At 41.5% G+C, this 23,826-nt stretch overlaps 1 protein-coding gene, 1 non-coding gene and 1 pseudogene across 4 annotated transcripts; all 3 read right to left on the minus strand.

Annotated features, from left to right (window-relative positions):
- Window positions 1–4,052: 4,052 nt before the first annotated feature.
- LOC123063526 (E3 ubiquitin-protein ligase RGLG3) lies at window positions 4,053–8,472 on the minus strand. 3 transcript variants are annotated; one of them, XM_044487338.1, is made up of 12 exons: window positions 8,290–8,472; window positions 7,566–7,699; window positions 7,009–7,093; window positions 6,769–6,909; window positions 6,553–6,666; window positions 5,680–5,777; window positions 5,524–5,597; window positions 5,348–5,453; window positions 4,980–5,107; window positions 4,722–4,866; window positions 4,584–4,640; window positions 4,053–4,433 (listed from the first exon to the last, which is right to left on the minus strand). In XM_044487338.1, exons 2-12 carry the CDS (start codon window positions 7,680–7,682, stop codon window positions 4,350–4,352), a joined length of 1,149 nt encoding a protein of 382 aa, XP_044343273.1. In that variant the 5' UTR covers window positions 7,683–7,699; window positions 8,290–8,472; the 3' UTR covers window positions 4,053–4,349. The 3 variants fall into 3 exon arrangements, with proteins under 3 accessions (XP_044343273.1, XP_044343271.1, XP_044343272.1); XM_044487336.1 differs by having other exon boundaries at window positions 7,566–7,751; window positions 8,290–8,451; XM_044487337.1 differs by having other exon boundaries at window positions 7,566–7,738; window positions 8,290–8,446.
- A 3,958-nt stretch (window positions 8,473–12,430) lies between these two features.
- On the minus strand, window positions 12,431–12,503 carry TRNAR-UCU (transfer RNA arginine (anticodon UCU)). Its single transcript has one exon. It is a non-coding gene; the product is annotated as a tRNA-Arg (tRNA).
- A 4,123-nt stretch (window positions 12,504–16,626) lies between these two features.
- On the minus strand, window positions 16,627–22,885 carry LOC123063527 (uncharacterized; annotated as a pseudogene).
- Window positions 22,886–23,826: the final 941 nt, after the last annotated feature.

Genomic DNA, 23,826 nt, shown 5'->3' on the forward strand with positions numbered 1-23,826 from the left:
CTTCCATAGTCTCGAATGCCATACCTACAAACACCCAGTAGTCATATAAGTCAATGATTATTAGAGAGATTTGAGTGAAATTATGGTGATAATGGTACTCACATAAAATAGGCCACTTGTAGCTCTCTTTTTTCATGTACCAAAGTTTCCAAATTGATCGGAGGAGGCAGAATTTCCATATCATGGGTCCCTCCATTGTTGACATGCTCAGGTTCATGCTCCATCTATAATGCAACATCGCATGATTAGTTCTTATCAATCGAGGAACAACAACAATCGCCAAATATCCATGTTCCGTATAGTAAATATACATGCTCTGTACACTGGTTGACCTATGACTTTCTATTGTGTAGCTTGTGATCTTTTTTCTAAAAAAGAATTTCTATGCTTGACAAAAACAGTGAAAATAATGTATGTCTTTTGTAGCAGCCAAAGCTTTCTCATGATGCTGAAGATAGTGACAACCAATTTGCGTACAAAAACATTGTCTTATCAGTGTATCCTACTCGTCATTCTAGGTAAGCATCTAGTGAATTACGATGCTTGTCCATTTGATGTACTGGATTACCTGTAAATGACTATGAAGAGGCAGCGGCACGTCAGGGTTCAAAATTGTGAGGTGCAGCGGTGACAAGTACTCCTAAGGATGAGTCCCGGCTACAAGAGGGTGAGCCAAGTCCAATGGAGGGCGACACGCAGCCGACGAAGGCCCCATCACTGTCGATGGAAGGGCAGCCACGGCACGAGCGCGGTTGGCAGAGGGAGAATTGCGATGGATGAAAGGCCCATCCCGACGGTCGGAGGGCCAGCCGTGGCCGGCTGAGGGCAGTGGTTACGCGCCGGCGGCGCTCAAGACGATCGAAGAAACAGATCTCAGGATCTCACGAAGGGTCGAGCCCTGTTCACCTCAAGATTAATATAGAGGGGGGTTATCTGCTAATGTGCATTTAAGTGGATTGTTAGGACTCTCACCTGTGATCCATGACGTACGCTCCTGATCCAACAGTTCACGATAGAAATTTTCAGATTTTGACCGAATAGTCATTTTCACCTGATACTTCGCCCTCTTCATGAACATATTTGTTTCCGTTGGACCAAATCGCCCCACATGACCGAAACTGCAGTCGCTGCCTTGTTTTTGGATATAAAACTTGTACGGGAGATCCTTTGCTAGTTATACTCCACTGCGTGATTTTTAGGTGAAAGAAGTCCACATAACCCCCCGAGGTTTCATGAACCGGCCAATTTACCCCTTGAAGTCTAAAACCGGGTAACTAACCCCCTGAACTTTTCCAAACCATGTTAATCACCCCCTAACCCTGGTTAGAGTGGTTATGTAGGTGGTTTTGATGACGTGGTGAGGTGCTCCTCGTTCCCGACATGCACCTGGCCTCGACCATACTACTCCGAGCACGAACCAGTGTGGTATCACTCATGGCACAGGACATCGACATGTAGCTCGCCGAGTCTCACACTTGTAACTTTGTGATCTTCTTGGCGCGCGGTGAGCCTAAATCTGAGAACAGTTTTTGATTAACTGGGGCCAATGGTTTGGTTGTTTGCCCTGGGCTTGATTGGTTTGGGTTGTGATGGGCCCAGACTGTTATAAGTTTAGTTTGGTTTGGGTTTGCATAAAAACGAGTTGGGTATGGTTGGGTATGGGCCTAAATGGTGTGGTCGCTGATAGATGTGAATCGTGGTTCAAAACCGGTTCTCGGACTGGAGGTATGCACGTGACACGCCGCGGCTGGACACACACATACGCTACGCGACGCGACGCGGCTGGGCACACACGTATTGAGCTGCTACTGTAGAACAATTATGTTGCTAGCTAGCTTGCTTGCCGGTTAGCTTTGCATATACGTCAGATTGATTTGGTTTCAACCCAAAACAAAGAACCGGGTTAAGCCCATAGATCGAAGAGTGGTTTGGTTTGGTTGAGGTCAACAGAGCATACGGTTTGGTTTAGTTTTGGTTATGCGCGATGATTGGCGGTGTGGTTTAGCTCTGGTTCAAACTCCATATTGATTGGTTATGGTTTAGGTTTAGTTCAGTTATATGACCATTGCCAGGTTTAGGTGAGCCTTCCCAGCTCCAGGTCGTGCAGCCTGCACGAAGCCAGCAGCGTCTTGCATCGAAAGGCAACCCCTCGACCAGGCAGGCCAATGTCCTTGAACCTGCTCTCCTGCCTAGTGCATGCGCCCAAGGTTTGAGAGATCCTTATGGCTGTCTGCGCCATAGCGCTCCTGCTGCTTCCCACGTGACAGTCATACTCATGCTCTCCGAGGCGGACAGTGGAGGTCGTCTACGACAGTGACGAGCAGGACACGAGCGCCGGAAGCACGAGGAGCTGGTGAGCCGCGTGCACTTGAGGAGGTAGGCACGAGGTCCCGATGGCACGTGAACTCAAGCTCCGCCGGAGACAATACACACGTACATACATACTGCTGTTTGAATCGATTCTCTCCTGGACAAGCACACACGTACACACATCAAGTATGTGCCACCATGTACAAGCTAGACATGACTATTCTAATCGTGATTAGCTCTAAAATGGTGGACGTCACATGAGCAGAAGGGCTGCTTGTTGGTGCTACCATGAGGTCGACGAGTGGTTTGGGCGCGACGTGCAATGGCAGAAGGATCGGAGGAGGACAGGAACCGTGCCGACCTGGCACCTGCAATCTGCCCAGTCACCAAAACCGCTTGAAAAACAAGTCTAGTAGATGTGAGGGGATGATTCACCTGGTTTGGGAAAGATCAGGGGGTTATTTACCCGGTTTTAAACTTCAGGGGGTAAATTATCCGTTTCAAGAAACCTCAGAGGGTTACGTGGACTTCTTTCATTTTTTAGGTGACCGAGATTTACCAAACACCGAGGGCGCTCAACATTTCTAAAGTGCTCCTGCCTGTTTTATTTTTCCTAACGAAGGTTAAAGGTTTGCCCATCCATTAATTAAGCATACGTAAAAGAATTGTTCGGTGCGAACCAACCTATGATTGGATAGTTAGGAGGACGGTGGTATCTCCAGCCCACCAGGGTCCAAATCCAGGTGATTGTATTTATTCTGGATTTATTCCAGGATTACCGGCAATGCGCGTTCAGTGGGAAGATACATTTCCATCGACTACGAGCCGCCTATAATGACTTTGTAAAATCTAAAGATGATACGTCGGCTCAGTCTTTCGGAGGTGCTAGGGTGTCCGTGTGTGCATTCATAAAGAAGAGTGTATGCGCGTATATATGAGCGCTTGCATCTGTTCTATGTTAAAAAAAAAAGAAATTCTGCACCGTTAATTAGCGGAAAACCGAGTCCTCTAGCTTGTGGATCGGCTGAGCGTGGATTACAAACAATTTGGAAGTTTGAACTCTCCCTTTCGACTCGAGGAGGGCATGGCACATGGCTTTGTCTCTGCTCACCGTAATTCTAGCGGTGCTTCCTTCAACCCTATATTTGATCGTTGCAACTCCTTTACGCACTGCCACTCTCTCCGCATTCACGCAACGACTCTTGATGGTCTTTGCTGTAGGCTCTCACGTCCATGGTGTTAACCGTACGATCATCCTACAAGCGTTAGAGGATAAATTCGCTTTTCCTCCTCTAACCAGCACCTAACGGATCCTCAAAAGCTTTAGAGGAGGATAATTTTTACTCCAGCCCCTCTCGATCCCTAAATACACTTGCCCATGGCTAGCTGGAGTAAAAAAGAAAAAATCGCTCCAAAGACACCCCCACACCTCCAAATCCGCTCCAATCTATCAGGATGGTGATATGAAGATGCAAATTATATTGAACCACAATTATTTCTAGTACTTCCTCCGTTTTTATTTACTCCGTATATTAGAGTTGACTGAAGTCAAACTTCGTAAAGTTTGACCAAGTTTATAAAAAATAATATAAACATTTAGCATAACAAATTTATACTATGCGAAAGTACATTCAATAATAAATCTAATGATGTTGATTTGTTTTCGTATATGTTAATATTTTTGTTTATAAAATTGGTCAAAGTTTACAAAGCTTGACTTTGACTAAAGCTAATACGCGAACTAAATAAAAACGAAGGAAGTATTGATTCATTTAGGTTTTACAGGAAAACACGATTTTCAACTACGACTACTGCTGCTACTTTTTTTACAAGATGACAGGAATAAACTGCACAAGAGGTGATGGAAATTATTCATCAGACTCAGACAGCCGAAACAGTTGGCGCTGGACATGTTATACAGTAAAGCTTTATGAACATGTACATATCTCCTTGCCCGCCCAACTTCTTGCTCCTTGATTACTGCCGATAACATATTGCATGAATGGCTGATTCTTCACTTCCAGAAGTCTGCATCATCTTTATGAAAAGAGCCTTACACGGACAGTGATTGGCGCGCGGCACAAGGGGCATGTCGATAGCGTCGGCCCGCATTCCTTGCATGTCTTGCGACAGACATAAAAGGAGACAGGAGGAGGGTTAGATCAGAGTACTCATCCAACAAAGGAGCTAGTACTTCATTGCATCTCAATTTTTCCAGTGAACTGCTTCATTATATGTTCAGAGGTTGAGTTAGTTTGGTGCTAGAGACTCACCAGATGGCCGCATTGGAAAGCCATGTCCTTTGGATTCGTTAAGCAGATGGGACATACCTTTCATGTTAAAAAAAAGAGTTAAGGTCATAACTGTAAAAAGAATATGAGGCGGAGTTACTGGCCTCAAGGTGCACCAACCTTTTCATCCGAAACGGTGTAGCCAACGTCGGTTGACTGCGAGGTTGCGGCTGGAGTATGAGAAGCTGCGACAATATTGTCACGTTCAAGAACTTTGCTGGGAGGGGGAAGGATCCTCGGAGGGTTGGCGTTTTGTGCGTGCCTCCTGATAGATTAGTTAGGCTAAGGTGTTAAGTACAAGATCGGAAAATGAACGCTTTCATAAGGATGCGAAGAATAACTAATGCAGGGCCTCAAGGAATGAAGAAGAGCAAGTACTCTGGAGGTCGGAGGCCTTGAGTCGCTTTGTATTGGGTGGGTATTTCCATCAGCGCTGCAAGCGCAAATGCGGCCTCCTTCTTTGACATATCCTTGCTTGATGACATGATACCAGTGAAGTTCACGAACTGCAGTAATTTATCAACAAGGTTATAAGTACAGCAACAGACAAATAAATGCAATGCAAATCAGAAATTCTTCCAAGTCCAAGAACAAAGTAAATTAATCTCAATGCAGTATGATATTTTCTTTTTATTGGAATCATCAGCCTCCTTGCATCATTAACTCCAAGACACACAGTTAGAATCATTGTTCTTGGCACTGAAGAAATTTGGAACTGAAGCAACATAATAGTACTGTTAAAACACCTGGAAATTGTCGAAGGCTCTGTCAGGAATACAGTCATCAAAATGCTGCATTGCATCCCATGGCCCATCGCCCACCCCCACCATCACAATTGAAAGAGGATAGAAGCTAGCGAACAAAAAAGGCTTTAGTAATAATACAACACCAAGTTGAATAACGATATATGAACTGCATTTACCTAGCATCAACAATCGCTTGTATAGTTGCCTGTTCTTGTGGACTTAATCTTCCACCTGAAGTTGAAGTGGTCACCTACAACTTTTGCTAAAGTGAGGCTCACGCTGAATGGCTGCAGTTTCATAAAAAAATTGTACTACTACGATAAACACATTACCTGTCCATCAGCTATGATGACGAGGACATGGTATTGGCAGTTACTGCTTTCGACAACTGACATCGCCGCGTAGATAAGAGGTGCAAAAGAAGTTGGTCCTACAGTGAACAGTTCAACAAAATTATGAGGCAACAAACAGAAGATTTGAATATTGCTGGTGAACTATTCAGCTGCCCCCAAACAGAGACGGCATCATAGACACATTATTATTCAGTCGAAACACAATACATGAGTTATACTGCGAACACCTTTGTCTTAGTCAAATAGCTATCGCACCATGTTCACAGATTACATAATGTATGTAATCATGATGCAACAATCACAATGATGCAAATCTTATCAACAAGTGATGTAAAAAACTTACAGATGCACCGAATAGTTGAGCACCGACAGGGCTATTTGTTACTATGTGCTATCGTACAGTAATCTCAGGACATCATCAAATAAGTTGTTTTCTCGAACAAACACCAAAATTCATGTCATTTTTTACATTAGCAGGGAATGTCAAGATGACGCAAACTGTACAAGCGGCCCAGTGAAAACAAAACAAAAACTACCTAAGCTAGCCGAAAGGAACTGGTAACGAGACAGAAAACAGAACCAGAAAACAAAAAACTGTAGAGCTAGCTATCCATCACTGCAGAGAGGGGTGGGGAGGCCTGGCGTGCACGTCATCAAATAAGTAAGCAAGGAAACAAAGCATAGCACTATATGGTTACTTTAAAACATAAGTCATCCTAAAAACAGTTTGTTGATTAGAAAAAGACTGTCTCCACTGTCAAAGTTACCGAGGCAGATAAAAACTCATATTTGTTATGGTTTTACAATCCCAGAATCTCTGTTGAAGGAAAAGAGGGAATAAGCCTTATTTACCTGAAAGGTTCAAATGTGGAACAATTTGTCTGTATCTGTCAAGAACCTCCTCAAAACCACGGCAAGGACGGTTTTCTTGGTAAAAGCTGAAGACAGAATGATCATGCGTAGAAGCTACAGGTTGAATCACATTTTATCAAGTCATAAAAGAAGTACATGATTTCCCTCGAGCAAAGTTAAAATGGGAAAGTTAAAAACAGTGAAGCGAATACTTACCATCACCAAATCCAAAGCATGGTATCAAGTTATCATCATCAAAAGGTGATAGTGTTCGCCCAATTATAGAGATGGCTTGCTCATATGGATTTGGAGTGCCACTAATGGCATGCAGAGATTTTCTTCCAAAGGAATGCCTACCTACAGAAATTCAGAAGAATACTTATTCACTTAAACGACAGGGATCTTGTTGGGTAAAACAGCAGATCTGATGTGACAGTGATACAGAAGTAACATTACCTGACCATTCATTGCTTTTGGTGAAGTCGATGCCAAGAATTAGATTTGATGATTCAAGCCCAGCTTCTCTCAATGCAGCAATGACCTTCATATATATCGGAATAGTAGCAAATTACATCGTGGTAGAGAATGCAAACGATATGATTACTTATTTTTAAAAGGAATTGAGGTAGCTGAAAGCACTTCAACAATGTTTACTGTGAGCAACAATACAGAAGGGAAATCTGTGGCTCGGAGAAACAGTTTATGTTATGCAGATTTGGGCATGTGGCATATGGGGAAAACAGTTTATTCCCTGCCAGGATATGGCATTTCTCAACGTTTATCCTGCAGATTGTCTCTGTCTTATTTCTCAACGTCGGAGAAACAGTTTAAAACATTGAATAACTAAGCAAATACTAGAGTAATAAGCCAGGTGATGGCCTCTGTCTTATTTATTTTTTTCTGCAGTAAAAAATTATGCTCAACAAACAGCAGCAGGATTCAGAGCAAACAGGAGTAGCAGAGAAATCTGTCTAACACTTGATATGCATGAGAAAAGGAGAGAGGACACTCACCTCATCTACCGAGCTGTAGTTGTCTGCTATGAACTTGGGCTGCCGGTCCTTGGAACCCCCGGACGGAACGTGGTCGTGATGGTGCCCATGCCTGTGATGAGCCCTCTCGCCCCACATTGTCTGCCGGCGACGATCTGCAGAACTCGCACGGATTTCGCCTACGCGTCAGCAACCTGGATCAACGCACTATGCAAAAAATGTTACTGGGCGGCAGTGCGCTCTGGCTAGTACACGCTAGGATAGGAGCGCGCGGTGTGACAACAAGAGCAGCAACGGACTGGACTGGACTGGAATCTAGATCCATCCCAGTGAAATAACAGCAGAGCAGAGCAGACAGAGCGTTGGCTTAGGCGGTTGCAGACTTGCAGTGCGCCGACTGACTGACGGATTCGCCGGGCCGGGCAGCCAAGCAAGCAAGCATGAGCAGAAGGGCTGGCGCGAGTGATGCGTGATGTGCGGGCCATGGAACGGATCGCAGCCACAGTGGAGCGTCAGGGGCTCCGTGGGTGGTGCATCGATCGATCGGCTCTAGCTACCGCCGGGCCAAATCGGCCGGGACCCCTCCCCCGCCAGAGCAGGGGCAGGGGCCGGCGAAGGGGGCTGCTGGGGCTACTAGGCTGGAGGGGAACGAGCGGGCGAGGAATTCGGCCCGGCCTGGGCCCCTGAGGAGGAGAGGCGAGGAGGGAGGGGGCAAGTTAACGGGGAGAGAGGCGGGGGAGCGTACCAGCGCCGACCGGAGGGCTGGGCCGCGGCGACGACGACGGTGACGGACGGCGACGGGGAAGACGGCGGGGAGACCCCTCGCTGCTGCTTGCTTGCTGGATGGGATTGGGGAAGCGTGCGTGCGTGAAGGTGAAGCAGAGAGAGCACCGAAAAGGACGCGTCGGCTGGGCGGCGTTCACTCCTTTCTTTCCTTTTTTTCTTTTCTTTTCTTACTAGCAAAAATGCCCGTGCGTTGCAACGGGTAATAAAACTATCATCATAGAATTTCACCATCCCCGTTATCCTTCCACCATTTCCCTATCATCATGCAAGACGCCCTTATAATTTCACCATCATCGTTGCATGAGCCGCCCCATATCATCGATGCACTCAGGCCACATGTGCACATCCGCGACGCTCATGTTGCCTAGCTCCTTCGCCTCATTTGTGACTATCACCACTGCCTCCACATCCTCCAACTCGCCGTAGGCATCCTAAGTGGCGGCAGCAATTGGGTTGGCACAACCAGAACCATAGAAACTTAGTTTGGAAGGACAGAGAGCCAAGGGTTCGTAGGGTTAGGGGTGTCGATTGTGATCATCGTCGATTGATTGCAGCCATTGTTTCCTTTTTTGTGAAGAAAATGGTGATCGTTTGGTTTGAGATAAAAACCAGGTGGGGTCACCGAGGAAAAGGTGTAACATGCGAGATGAGGATGATGTATATGAATTTTAGGTATGAGCAATCGAGGCTTGCCCCAGAAACAATCCTACCATTTTTTGTACTCGCTTTGTTTACTTTTATAAGACGTTGTACACAATTCAGACATCACCTAAAACAGTTCAATGTCAAACTGCCTGAAACGTCTTATAAAAGTGAACGGAGGGAGTAATAAAAAAACAACTTTCTTTCTACGTAAATAGGAGAATCACGTCTGGATCCATCTAAAAACAGAATCACGTCGTTGAATCATTTTTTAGTATTTTTTAAATCATGTTTTAATTTTATAAAATGTTCGTGCTTAAAAAATATTCAAAATTCGAGTACAATACCTCCTATTTTTTAAAAAACATTGTTCATATTTTACAGAAAGTCCAAATTTAAAAACTTGTTTCTTTTTAAAAAATGATCGAGTTTAAATTTTGTGTTCACAACTTTGCAAAATATTCACGTATGTGTTTTGATCAGGTGCTGCTGCTTGTATTGTTTAATAATAAATCAAGATTTGGAAGCTGACACGCGAAGTTGTCTAGTGTATTGGATAACACGTCCCAGTTACCTCCTCTACCACCCCGGTACGATTCCTGATGTCACACTTTTCTTTCTTTTTTTATTTTTTGACAAGAGCACACTGCGCTGTGGTATAGCGTCCGCCAATGGGCCGGCCCATCTCGGCTTGCTATGGCGACGTACGAATTTTTGTATCGGACCGGCAGACTAAATTTTGTACCACCTCGAGTAGCCACAATTTAAAATATGAAACGACACCCAAGCGGGACGAAACCAAGAATATCACCTTGCTTTAATAGTAGTTATAGATATAGATTATAGATTATAGATAGATATAGATATAGATATAGATATAGATATAGATATAGATTCGTTTTGAGTTGCTGCTTTTGCTTTCGACGTGATCCATTCCACGTGCGATTCTTATTTTTTATTTTGCCTGCTAAAGTACACTTGAGTAGTTTTCCATCCTGACCTCAGCGCTAGATAGGTTCAGCGAGTTGTATCTTAGTACTCCCTCCGTTTTTTTAAGACGTTTTAGACAACTGATTTTGAACCGTTTCAAAAGCTGCCTGAACTTTCTAAAACGTCCTATAAAAATGAACGGAGAGAGCAACTTTTTATCAGGAGGTTGTCTCATCGTCAGTTGTCTGGAAATTTCTCGAGTCCTGACGTTTCGAGTCAATAGGTCAGCAACTCCGGTCATGACTTTAGGTGACCGATATTTACCAACAAAAAAAATAGCAAACATTCTGTAAAAGTGGGGACAAAATCGATGAACCCCGACTTGTTTTATTTTTCATGACGGAGGTAAAAGGTTTGCCTCATCCATCCATTAATTAAGTAGGAGATAATTTTCCTAATTAATTTGCGAAAAACCAGGTGCCCTTTTTTTAGCAAAAAAAGGGACCTTATTCCCCTCCAATTTCATACAAAGAGATTAAAGCGCCATCAACAAATATTCAAGACTAAGTCTATTACAAACTGGAGGTACGAAGACCTACCATCACATCAGGAATAGAACATGATCCAGGACCAGAGGCCAGACAAGGCTGGAAACCCGCCAACAGATAAAATTGACTCCGAGAAAACATCAAATTAACAAAACTAAAACACAGGACTAGGGGAGCAAGCAAGAGAAGCAGTAACTTCAATGGAGTGCCAAGTCAGGGACTATAGTATCTCCATCTGTCAACCACCAATCCGAAGAACTCACGACCTCTACCCTTGCGACACCCGCTAAACTTCATTTGTTACTCGCTCGACTAGCTTTGCTCCTAGCTTCAACACCCTTGTTTCTGGCTGCTTTGTCTGCAAAATTGGGCAATCGATGACCGACGAACACAATAACCTCACAAGGATTAAAGAGCCACTAATAGTTTTTCTTTCAAACATAATGTCATTTCTACATCTCCAAATAGTCCAAAACATGGTTGCAACACCAACCAAAACAAGTTTCTTATCATGTCTAGGGAATAACCAGATCCATCTACCCAAGAAATCATTGAGACAATTAGGAGTAGAGTTTAGATTAGAAGCACATTTCTTCAGGGTCCACATCAACCTAGCAGCCGAACAAGTAAAAAAACAATGGTCAATAAACTCATCCTAACCACAAAAGGCACAATTTTTATTACCTTTCCAACCCCTTTTAAGCAAATTATCTTAAAATGAGCCACAAAAGGATTTATAGTCCCTGGCCATAAAATGCTTTTTCTAGTCATGAGCCACTAAAGGGTTTTGATCTTAGCTAGGACATTGGTTTTCCACACAAAAATTATGTGGAAAGCCAATGTCAAATTTAACCAAAAACAAATACAAGGATATAACAGTAAATTTCTTATCAATTGTCAGTGACTCAGCTTCCACTTAATGTGATGTTTACCCCCATTCATTTGAATTTCATCACATATAGTTTTCAAGCTATTCCAAAGGTCAAGGGATTCACCCTACAAAGTTCTTCCAACAATAAAAGTATCCCACCCTTTCTCAATAGCAAACCGAGTGCTCTAGCCTGTGGATCAGTTGATTGTTGAATCTTTGATTGCCTTCATTTTAGTGGCACTTCTTTCACCCTATTTTGATCTTGTAACTCTCTTACGAATTGCCACTCTCTCCACCTCCACCTCCATGCACTGCATCTTTGTGGTCTTTGTTGTAGGCTCCCACGCCCATGATGTTAATCCTACCGTTGCCCTACACCATCTCTCACATATGGCGGTGTTGTGTCATGCCTCGTCACCCCCCCCCCCCCTTCATCTGCCATTGCCACATCTAGATAGCATGGTGTTTGTCTTCGAAGCGAGTGATCCACTAGCATTTCCAAGACAAGCATGACAAAGGAAGAGTGCCATGAAAAAAAAGATGGAAGATAGTTCTAAAACTATTGTTGTCGTTTCATCCTAGATTTGGTGTATTTTGTTTTGCAAATTGGAGGGCGACGGCGCCTCACCAATCGACCTCCCTCGCTTCCTCCTCCGTCATTTATCTTCCTTCTCCTCCTACATGTTGTGTCGTAATACCAAACTTTGAATGGTCGTCCTCACAGATTATTAAGCACATCTTTGTTCTTTTTCCGAGCTCGATCACTTTTCGTGTGCGTAAACATTAACGATAGGATTTTAAATCGTCGATGATGAAGCCAGCACCCAGGTAAATTTTGCATCGTGAGTGGACACGTGAAAGCAACAAGAGGGGCGATTCTCGCACAAGATTCTTGAACATGAGATAGATTTGAGCTAGACGGGCAAGTTTCTTGACTAAAAAAGATTCGAGTATATGTGCTCATGCTCACCCAACAGATGGGATAGAATTTGCAGCCCAAAGTAAGTGTCGATGATTCATAGCTAGTCAACAAATATATTTCCACAAGAAGAAGAAAAAAACGCAGGAGAAATGAAGTGTTTGCAAAACGTGAAAAACAAAAATAGAAGCACGCCCGGTGGGACTCGAACCCACAATCGCCTGATTAGAAGTCAGACGCCTTATCCATTAGGCCACGGGCGCCGTTGCGATCACAAAAATAATATCAACTTATTTATAGGTTTACAAGAAGTGGGCAGACTGAGAGCACACAAATGTCCGCGTGCATAAAATGTAAATTCTGATTTTAGATCAACGCTCTGTTCGCATCAAAGAGGCCAAGGGATGAACGAGGTGCTTCAGTTTTGGCAAAGGGCTCCTTAGGTTCATATGATTGGAAGAAATAATGAATGAATCCTATGAGATTTTTTTTCCCCGGGAGCTTCTTCCATAGGAATGATTCCAAAGGATTGCATTCCTACAAAATCACACACCTATAGAAAAAATTCCATAGGATGGCAATACTATGAAAATCCCCTCCTTCACAAAATATAAGGCGCCGGTTGGTTGACTTTTTTGGTCTTCGTTGCACAATTTTGACTATGATTTTCACATAAGTATACAGACATATGAAATAACATTATTTTGCAAGACAAACATGACAATGCCATTTATACGTGTTCAATCCATGTACTTTGATATATATTAGTGGTCAAAAAGTCATGCATCAAAGACCATGCAAAGTCAATCATGTCTTACATTTAGGAAGGAAGGGGTATCACCTATGAGTGCTTTAACGTTGAACACATATTTGATTTTTCCTACAAAAAAGAACACTTATTTGATTGATGACCAAGAAGTGGTATGTGGGAAAATTGTGCCAATCAATTATATTTAAGTGTCATTACAAAGAAGGGGTCCACTTTGGTTTATTATAGCCATTGAAAGTTCTATGCAATATAGTGATCCAAGTGTCCATGGAGAACCAAGAAGATGCCCTAAGGGTAGTACCATCACCCAAGAGAGGATCATGGATCGACAGCCTCCTCATTTGCACGGGAAGAGCTATAAAGAAGGCTAGATTGAGAGACATACTTTGGAAAATAAGTATCATTATTTTTATATAGAATTGATTTTTCTACGCTTATTGAAAGATCACCTGAGACCAAGATAAGTGCATAGAAATAATCAAGCATCAACGGCTTCTTTGGAAGATCACAACACCATTGAGCTCTCAAAACTTATTCAGCCATGAACGGGACACAACTATGATGCTAAGCAATTCACTCACAGGTGTGACCAGACTTGTCACTCCTGGGCCTGTAGACGACACTACAAAGCTGCACAATGACATGTCAAGCAATGAGATTGTTGTCCAAAATTTGTTCCATATTTTGGAGGTTGACATTGATTAACTAAAGGAACAAGCAATTGAATTTTTTTTTAGCGTTAACTACAAGCATGAAACAAAATTTCTTCGAGAGGCTGCATCACATCGTACTTAAGGATAATGATATAGAGGCAGAACGGAATGAAGAGAAAGAGAAAAGAGTGATTAGAAAAGCCGGGGAAGGACTCATCAGATTTGTTTAGGGTCTCAAGTGCAACAGTCGACATTGATCTACTTACCATGAAAGATGGAATCAAACTATTGACGAGGGTAATTCTCTGTCACTGCATCCACCTAGTTTTAATCTTATTCTCATTTTCTCTAAGGATTCTTAGCAGTTCAAACATGGATAAATGGGTCAAAATGGTTGCTTTTGGCTCCTGGGCATGAGTGATTTTAGGGCGAAATCAATTGTTAGTTTTAGCAAGGTGGTTTTCTTGGTTGCATATACATGTCATTTTAGTATTCTTCCTCCAATGTTCTTGTGAAGTTATAAAGACAAGTAATGTTAGAAGTAGATTATTCTTGTTGACAAGTAATTATACAAATATGCTATTTTTGTTGATGAGCAATTGTGGGGTACTCTGTTTTTGTTGCCTATTTGCATTGCATTGATATGTATCATTTTCATTGCATTCATTTGTATTAGTATCATATGTGATATGATTAATCCTTGCAAAAAAATATACTATGATTATAACATTTCTAATTGGCTTTTTGTGCTAAATTATTGTTCTAGGTGGTTAATTAAATACTATCTAGCGAGGAAAAAAATACTGTGAAAAATGAAGAAGAGAGCAAAATGTTGGCTGCCATGTTATTCAGGCTCTTGAGACCATGTCGGGTGTGTATGAACGCATGCTCATGAGTGGCAACCATGACGAGATGCCTGTCAAGGCTTTGACTTCCCTTGTGAAATGGAGTTCGTGGCACAAGGCTAGAGATGTGATGCACTAAGAAATGGGTGTTGCTTGTTTCTGTCCTAATTTTGTTATTTTTTGCAAATGGTGTGCTTGTACAGTTTGTTTTATTAAGTTTTGTTTTATGCTGAAAATGATAAAATATTATTCCAAATGACAAATTAAAATTATATCCTCTTTTATGGGTCCAACCAACCCTTTGACCCGGAGTTTGTACATATTTTATACTAAAATTTTATACTTATTATCCTACCGTGTTAAGGATTATAGTTTTATTACTTATTTGGCATACTTAACAACACAATAAAGTTCAATATTAATCCTATTATTTATTTATTACATATTTGTAATATATATTACTGAAAAATACTCATGCATTGCGCTAAATTCAATTGTACTATGTAAAAAAAATGTTTTTTTTAAATAGTGTTTGATACTTATGTAAATTATATACATATCTATGTTAGATATATCGCTAAAACATATGGTTTGACAAATATCGTAACAGTGGTTGTACTATATGATTAGAAAAACATATATGTAGAAAATTCTAGAGTACAAATTTAATTGTTGCTTAAGTTATATTCGTTTTTGGAGCATCCGTGTACTAATTTAATCATATATTTGCTAAACCATATGGTTTATTAGATGGACCTATATACCTTTTTTTAAATAAAAATAATGAAGGCAAGTAGTGTAGCCAGCCGCCGCCTCCCAAAAAAGCTAGGGTTCTCTGCCTTCCGCCGACGCCGGCGCCGGTCTGTCCCGTCTCCGGTGGCCTTAGGGCCATGGAGGCGAAGTGGATCTCGGCCCTTGCCGGTGGGAGGGCTCCGTTTTTAGATCTTTTCAAGCTTTTTTAAGGTTTGTGTCCTGCTCAGGAAGGTGAGACGGCAGCGGCTCCTTGAAGATGGAATAAAGGTCTTCCCACCTAGCCCCGTTCCAGTGATGCATCTAGCATCATCGGTGGGCATGTGGAGATGTGTCTCCGAAGGATCTATCTTTGGTGGATTTGCTCGAATTTGCTCGTCATTCGTCTTCGTTCGTGTGTCTTCGGGTTGGATCCTTTTGATCTACATCTTCATTTGCGGCGATTGATGTTCTGGTGCGTTGGTTCTATGGGGCCTTAGCACGCGACGACTTTCCGACTGTCTACAACAACAAGGTTTGCTTGACTCCGACAAGGGAGGGGCAATGACAGCGGCGCGCCTTCGACTCACTTCAATTCTTGTAGTCGTAGCTAGGTGGTCCATGGATTTGGATGCATTTTTTTATTATTTCTAGTGTTTGTTGTACTACTATGATTGAAGATGAATATATTGGAAGTTTTTCCCGTAAAAAATAGAAATAATGAGTGTACATCTATACACCCATGTACTGCAAGGCCCCAGATTTTAACTCAACTTGGCAGCTACCACACTAATCTAATACTACGAAATCTTGGAATATTTAGAATTTTCGGCAGGGTTTCTCTTGTTTAAATGGACACCCGTGTCATGCAAATAGACATATATATCAGAATAATCAATAGCATAACTTAAATGACAAAAGACTCGCAGAAGGTAGATAAATATTATCCAATTGTTATACTACAACTAGTACATAAACATTTGAGTGTCATCTAAGGATTGTATGAAGGTATATGTTGTACTCAAGTGATGTAATGATGCTACTCCCTTGCCCATGCATTTCACTACTTGGTGTACTTGAAATCCAAATAAAATCCAACAAAGAAACAAATACTACCTCCGTCCTGGTTTATTGACCCCCTTCACATTTTATGCTAAAATTTGACCTTAAATTTAACTAACAAAATGTTAATGCATGTAACAAAAAATAATATCCATGGATACTATGTTCAAATATGAATCTAACTATATAATTTTTGGTGACATGCATTATTATTTTCTTAGTTAAATCTATGGTCAAAATTTGGCGCAAAATACTGAGGGGATTAATGAACTAGGACGAAGGTAGTAAGAGTGAGTAATGATTACTCAGCAAGTACAATTTAGATTCATAGAAATAAAAAGTAGTCACAGAAGGTAAATCCATAACAGAAGAAGTCTGAACCAGAACTGAGTATTTCGGTATACTGAATCATCACATTTGGGGCTCTCCGGAATAGACACATCCTGTGTCACTCTCATCGTCATCGGAGACTGAAGCAGACATGACGGACTTTCCACAACGGTATTTACCGGAGAAGTCGACCAATGCCTGTACTGGACGCTGAATGACATGGCGGACACTTCAGTTACCGAAAGAGTCGACCGATGCGTGAACTGAGCTGTCAAAGCTGAACGTATGGGCTTAAAACTGAAACTTGCAACTGCAGAAAACACTGAAACCGAACAGGTATCCACAACACAGAAAGATCAAACAACATAAGAATGGTGAACCACAAAAATAACCAAAACAACTTGCAAACCACAAAAATACACCAAGGTCGTCTTGTACTTGCCTCAAATTCAATGGAGCAGAACGGCGCATTGTCGGCTTAACTCCTGACGGAGCAACACCAGAACCTGAGCAAATATTGTCTACTCCGAAAAATAGCAATGTGTACTGCTCTCTCCGTCCCATATAATATAAGAGTGTTTTTGACACTAGTGTAATGCCAAAAACGCTTTTATATCATGGGACGGAGGGAGTATGTAATAAAATATCTAAAGGTGCTGTCCATGCTTGTTAATTTCAGATTTAATTATCTTCAACTGTAACTTTACTAGAACAAACGAAAATAAGGTGTTTAATATATTGCTCCATGTGCACCGTGTGTACTACAACCACCCCTGAGCGTACACAAAAAAAAATCAGAGCTTAAATTCCAATATCTGGGTCATATATGTACTGCAACTGTAGCTTCATTGTGTCAATTAATTAAAGATAGAGCCAGATGGAATAAAGGCAGGGACTAGTACGAGTGAATCACATGATGCTGTGCCAAAATTACTAGCTAAGGCTAGCAGCTCGTGTTCCTCCTACCAAACCAAAAGTACTAGTGATGTTTCAACCAAATCAGATTCTTGATTCTTTTTACCAAGCGGTCAGCTTGGTAAGCTACCTACAAAAATTTGCAATCAAAAAAGACTCTTGATTCTTTCTTTTTTTTGAGCATTTTTTTAGCATAAAAAGACTCTTGATTCTTTGTTCGGTGCTGAAGACTCAAAAAGAAAAAAACTTGGACTTTACAACATGGATAATCGGATGTACTCCCTCTGTTCCTAAATACTTGTCTTTCTAGGCATTTCAACAAGTGACTACATACGGAGTAAAATGAGTGAATCTACACTCTAAAATATGTCTACATACATCCGTATGTAGTAGTCATTTGAAATATCTAGAAAGACAAATATTTAGGAACAGAGGGAGTATATGCTAGAGGCTCCGGCAAATCTCAACATGTACTGCTACACGTAGAGCCATGCCAGTCTCTGTTTCACAAATCGAGGAACACTGAGAAATTGAGATTGGAGATGAATCTATAATTTAAACATCCTATAATTTTAGGAGCATGTAAACATAAATTGTTAGAGATAAGAGTTGGAGAAAATTCATTAGCATGTTTTGTCTCTTTATTTGCCAAACAGTGCGTAAGACGAGAATGTCTTATCACCCGCTATATACATACGTTGAATGGATGAAGATCTAACGACCACGGCGACTGACAACCAAGGAGGAAACGAAGATCGAATGGTTGAAAGAATATGTGGTGTGGCCCACCCACATTTCCCACCCCTTCTCTCAATTATCCCCTTTTGTAATTTACTTTGGTGCCCATATCCTTGATTGATTGCACTTTGTTTGTTTGAACCCAACTGAAGCTAGCACTTGGAGCGTGTTTATTTTTCTGTGCCAAACGACCAGGCAAACCAACACAAAAACCCTATCGGTGCAGAACAAATTGTTGGCAGTTTTTTGTTAGTTCTGTAAAAATACCATCAACCATGCTAGAGCAGGTAAAACACCCAAGTTAAAGCCGCCGTTGCTAGGTGACTTGTGTCTACTACCATGTTGGTGACTGTGATGATACTTGGCTGGAGCCCTTGGTCGTTTCGTATGCCCAAGTTTTAATTTAGTTGTTGGTTCATCAGTTTGTTTGCGCAACAAATTTACAGCATGGTATGAATTAGTCTTAAATTGCTCTGCTCAACTCGGTCAGAAATTTAACACAAACTACTGTATCAGACAGAGCCTTGGGCAAGCCAAGTTGATGCGCCTTCAGCTCATAACCCTGCTAGACACAAGCAAAATGACTAGATGAGAAAGTTTATCCTCTCTTATGCCTGTAAAACCATACTTGATATGTTTACAACCTTTGCCCCTGTGTCTTCTTTTTCTCTAGCTTCAGAAAGTTAGAGCGGCCACCAATATTGATGGAGGAAAAAAGAAACTCTCTGTAGAAGAGAAGAAACCAAACTGGTCACTGATTGCCATCTGCAGTCACAAAAGCATTCGCCATAAACAACATGATGTCAGTACTGCGTATATAGCATTAATATAAGATACAAAGATATATAAGCTTGTACCTAATCGACAACTTGAGTCTTTGGTGTGCTGCTATACTTCAATATGTGGGGATTAAGACTGCGTTGATAACGGGCAAGGCACTGGAAAGGTGTTCTCTGTGTACCCAACGCAACTGCAATATTAATCTAGTTATGCATTCCTTTTTCTTGGACAGTTAGTATAAGTCTTTTCTCCTCACATGCAGTCCAGGCGTTGTGATTAATCAGTGGATTGTCATAGTTTAGCCACCTAGAGAATAAAATTACAATTTCTTGAATTAGGACTAACCAATTGAAAACACAGATGCAGACACATATTGCAGAAACGTTAAATGACAATATCAGGAGAGATGGCAAAGTAAGATCTGGTGAAACTTTTGCAAGATGAGCGAAATGAAAATTGCTCCGTGCGCTAGAAGGGAAAAGAATCTTCTAGAGGGAAAGTACCTTGATTCGCATTCAGCACCGGATCGACCAGGCAGGTACATAGCAGCGATATAGTCCCAGTTTACTAATGGCAAGACTGACCGGAGAATCTCAGGAGTCGCCTCAAAATTACCCCCAGTGTTCGTCAGTGCATAAGCCATATCTACAGCACTGAAGTCACCACTGGAACTGCAGAACGAAAAAGGAATAACAGAATAAGATTGCATGTCAAATCTTCTAGCAGAAGACCATGTAAAATTACATTAAAACTCATAAGTTTGGCATCAAACCCACATCTCAATTTGCGGAAAACAAATACCCCAGTAGCACAACTATAGAGACTATAAAGACTGTCAATTCATAATTTATAGACAGTTCAGTCAGGAACCCATTGAATTCATATTGATAGAAAACCATCAAGAAAAATGGAAAATAGCTATTAGAACCAGATACTCCCTCCGTACCAAAATAAGTGTCGTTGATTTAGTACAAAGTTAGTATAAAGTTGTGCTAAATCAACGACACTTATTTTGGGACATAGGGAGTACAAAACTTTTAACACTCTTGAAGCTTAAAAAGGGGTGCTCTTCAAGTGTTAGCAAAGAATAATTGATAAACTATGACAATGGGTTGTTCAATGTGATATTAAGTGATTAAGTCATGATTCAAGATCCATGACCGAAATAGAAGATGAAAATGCTACATTGGTGCAAAGAGTTCAATAATTCGACAAACCTTCCATTCTTCATGGAGTCCTTAATTAACATTTCCTGATACTGCTGCTTTATTCCTTTAGCAAGCCTGTCTTTCTCTGTATCTGACCATGAATGCTTCTGAAGCGACATTGGGAATTGCTTCAGAACTACTTTGTACTTTTCAATATGAGGGTTCTCAGCTGGGCCAAGAAGTAATGGAGACATCTTACATTTATTCTGCAAGAATAGAATACTCTTTTGTAAGTGCCATATTATCTGTTCCTAAAAATCAAGAAAGATAATCACTTGAGAGTCATGTTCATGCACATAACAGAGCAATATGTGACTATATTCCCATGATCCGCGAGCTACTATGTTTTTATGTACCATTCTCTCCATTATGAAATGGAAAACAATGGTTCGGGCAACAGAGGAAGAATATGTACGTGTACAATAGAAACAATATTTAGAATTGATCTGTCTAATAAATAAATTGATTTAAGTGTGATAGAATAGCAATTCAATATCCCTAAAATAAAGAACAGCAATTCAATTAAATTCTACAAAATACATACATGTTAACAAGAAAAGGATCTTAAGTAATTTAGTCAACAGACTCAACATGACTGAAAATGCTATCACAACATAGTTGCAAATCAACATCTAGCTTCTTATACAATAGAGATCTACCCTGCTAATCAACATATGCAAGTCCGATTCAATGAAAATTTGTTGTAGATGATTACCAGATCCAAATGGATGCTATTTCATATTTGAATTTCTACTAATCAAACAATCACATAATCTCAGGGAACATTGCCTGAAGAGAGCAATGAAAATAATAGCACAGGTGACACACTTAAACCACCAACATATGTCATTCCTACTTGCACTAGGATACGAAACCTATTCGCCTTTTCATCCAGGTATTTACAACTATCTTATGCAGGAAACAAGCGTGGGTGTAGAAAAATCTGTAATGAAAGTTAATAACTACGTGGCGTTTTCAGAGAACAAATAGGAACATCAACAACAGAAGGTACAAGTGCTCTATATATCATAAGGTGATTATATATGTTATCTAATATACAATACACAGCTGTAAATACTGACGTTATTACCATTGCGGATTGTGCGGTTTGTTTTTTAGAGGAAATCAATCGAACACGAGGATCCACCTTGTGGCATAAAAAATTGCTAAATGATCTTCTGCAGCTTAACTGATAGTCCATAAGGCATTTGACGCGATCCCTAAGATCCTTATTTACTTCAATCTTTGCTTCAATGTTAATCATCTTCCTTCTAATAAACTTCTGGCATGCTCTGTTCTTCTTGAGAGCATCTACTAACAACAGTGCAGCTTTGGGGAACCCAGTTTGAGTGAGAGCTTTCGTGTTTTTGTTCTGTACATCCTCTTCACCAGGTCGATGTGCAATAAATTCATCGTCCCCTTCTTTCGATGCCTCATTTTTCATGTTTTCCAATGGACCAGTGGAGGTACCTTCAGTAGGTAAATAAAGATTAAGGGACCCTTTATGTATCGACATATATGCCTTTTTACACTATTCAGGAATTATGATAACATTGTATATGTTGAGTTTTCGATTATATACTGGTACGCGTGTCTTCAAGAGAAAAGGGTTCTGCTTACATGTAATAACTCGTGAATCAGAAAATCAACCATATATTGCATCTAATTTGTCGACAGAGTTTGTAATGGGTTATTCTCATGCATTGCAATTCTAGTATCAGGATAACACTACATATTGTGTTAGCACAGCCCATAGTTTAACATTCAAAGCTAACACTGTATGGAAGTTACTACAGATGTAGCATGTTTTAGTTACTAGCCTTTATAAGACATCATTGCTACATAAAATTCAGAACAGTATAAAATCAGAAATACTCAAAAATGGCAATCAGATACTTCTTTCATACCAAACGAAATGCACTGAATATTTTATGATTAAATGTAATCAAAATTCAGCTTGGAAGTTTCTCATGGTATTTTGAGATATCTATCTAGAATAGGGATTACCAGGCTATATCGTACTATCCTTGATGTACCATCAAACAGACATGTCCATACACAAAAGAAATGCGAATGCACACAAAGTCCCGAACAAGCCGAAAACACTCACCAGGCACTTCCAAACTGGAACTGGGAAGAACCGGATCGTGAGTGGTCTCACCAGAATGGTAGTGCGAGAAGCGGCGCTGTATCGCGCGGAGCGTCTCGAGGCCATCCTCTTCATCATCCTCCGTGTCGGAAGGCGGCCAGATGCAGATCGGGCGCGGCGAGGAGGGCGAGGCCTTGTTCAGGTGAAGGTTCTCGCGGATGCTGCGAACGAGGGCGAGGTCCTCGTCCTCCTCCTCCTTGTCCGACAAGCCATCAGTTGCCGCCACCGCTGTGTCGTCGCAGGGGCGACGAGATAGGAGGAGGCCTGTGCGACGGCGGCGTCTGGGTCAGCGCCGGCAATGATGCAGGAGCGGCGGACCAGGTCAAGATCCTCCTGGAGGTCCTCGTCGAACTCGGAGTCTGAGTCATCGTCGGAGTTCAAGTCCATTGAGGCGGCAGCAGAGGCGCCGGTTGTGGCGATGGTGCGCTAGTAAAATAGAAGGTAAAATTCTGGAGGATATGTGCAGCCACCTGGATGAAAAATTAAAAGCTTAGAATGTATAAAAGGGCGTTTGCAATGCAATCTGAATAATTAGTGGACTGGACTGCATACACGTCATATCTATATGTTCTAAGGAAAACAGGAAATGGGGTGATAAGTTGGTGCTTCCTCATGTTGTGCAAGAACTGGTTCTACATGCTATTTAAATGCTTCTTGTATTTAAAACCAAACTGTTCTGGTTGTTTTGTGGAAATATAATCATCAACATGATTTCCAATTGAGTTGGAAAATAACATTCACAGAGCTCGCACCTTGGGAGCAGAAAGTAGATTACGTCGCCACCATTTATTGGAAGATCATAGCTGGGCTGAAGTGGTAAAGCACGTAGCAGGAGGTTTCCAATGTCCGGTAAGTAAATCCCTCCATCAGCATGACAGTGCTCCCGGCCCGGCTTAGTCACCTCAAACTATGGAACACTAATATGCTAGTACCAATGTCCAGGGCTCCAGGCTGATGGACACTTGAGTTCCACCAACTTATGCAGATTATGTACTACGGGCCAACCCTATCTTTCTGTCTTCTAAGTTTTAAGACTTCTCAGTATGATATGCTAGTTGCAAGTTTGTTTCGTTATGTATCTGATAAGCAAAGCTAGATTGGTGGAAGTACAGTTTGCAATTTGGGCCCGATAACAAATCTGATAAGACATCAATCACTGAGCAAGAAACGGTGAACATGGTGTGATGATCTGCAATACTAGATTGAAGCTTAAGACCAATTTAACACCCTGAAACATCAAGAATGCATTAACGAACCAGTGGCTGCTGCATAATACCGCTGGTGTCAGAGATGCAGTAGTGGCGGCATAAGAGGAGCTAAGCAGAGGGCTGGACGTGAGGGAGCGGACATGGAGGATGGCAGGGCGGGCGGGGAGGACGGCGGGGCGTGCGACGGGATTGCGGGGCAC

The sequence above is a fragment of the Triticum aestivum genome, chromosome 3A (genome assembly GCF_018294505.1).
Source record: "Triticum aestivum cultivar Chinese Spring chromosome 3A, IWGSC CS RefSeq v2.1, whole genome shotgun sequence".
Taxonomy (NCBI): Eukaryota; Viridiplantae; Streptophyta; class Magnoliopsida; order Poales; family Poaceae; genus Triticum; species Triticum aestivum.

Excerpts from the sequence above, each read along its gene's own strand:
- LOC123063526 (XM_044487338.1), bottom strand. The coding sequence starts at position 7,682 with ATGTGGGGCGAGAGGGCTCATCACAGGCATGGGCACCATCACGACCAC. Across the intron at positions 6,667-6,768 it reads ATGCTTTGGATTTGGTGATG|CTTCTACGCATGATCATTCT; the intron begins GTAAGTATTCGC and ends TTCAACCTGTAG. Across the intron at positions 5,108-5,347 it reads GAGCCTTCGACAATTTCCAG|TTCGTGAACTTCACTGGTAT; the intron begins GTGTTTTAACAG and ends AAATTACTGCAG.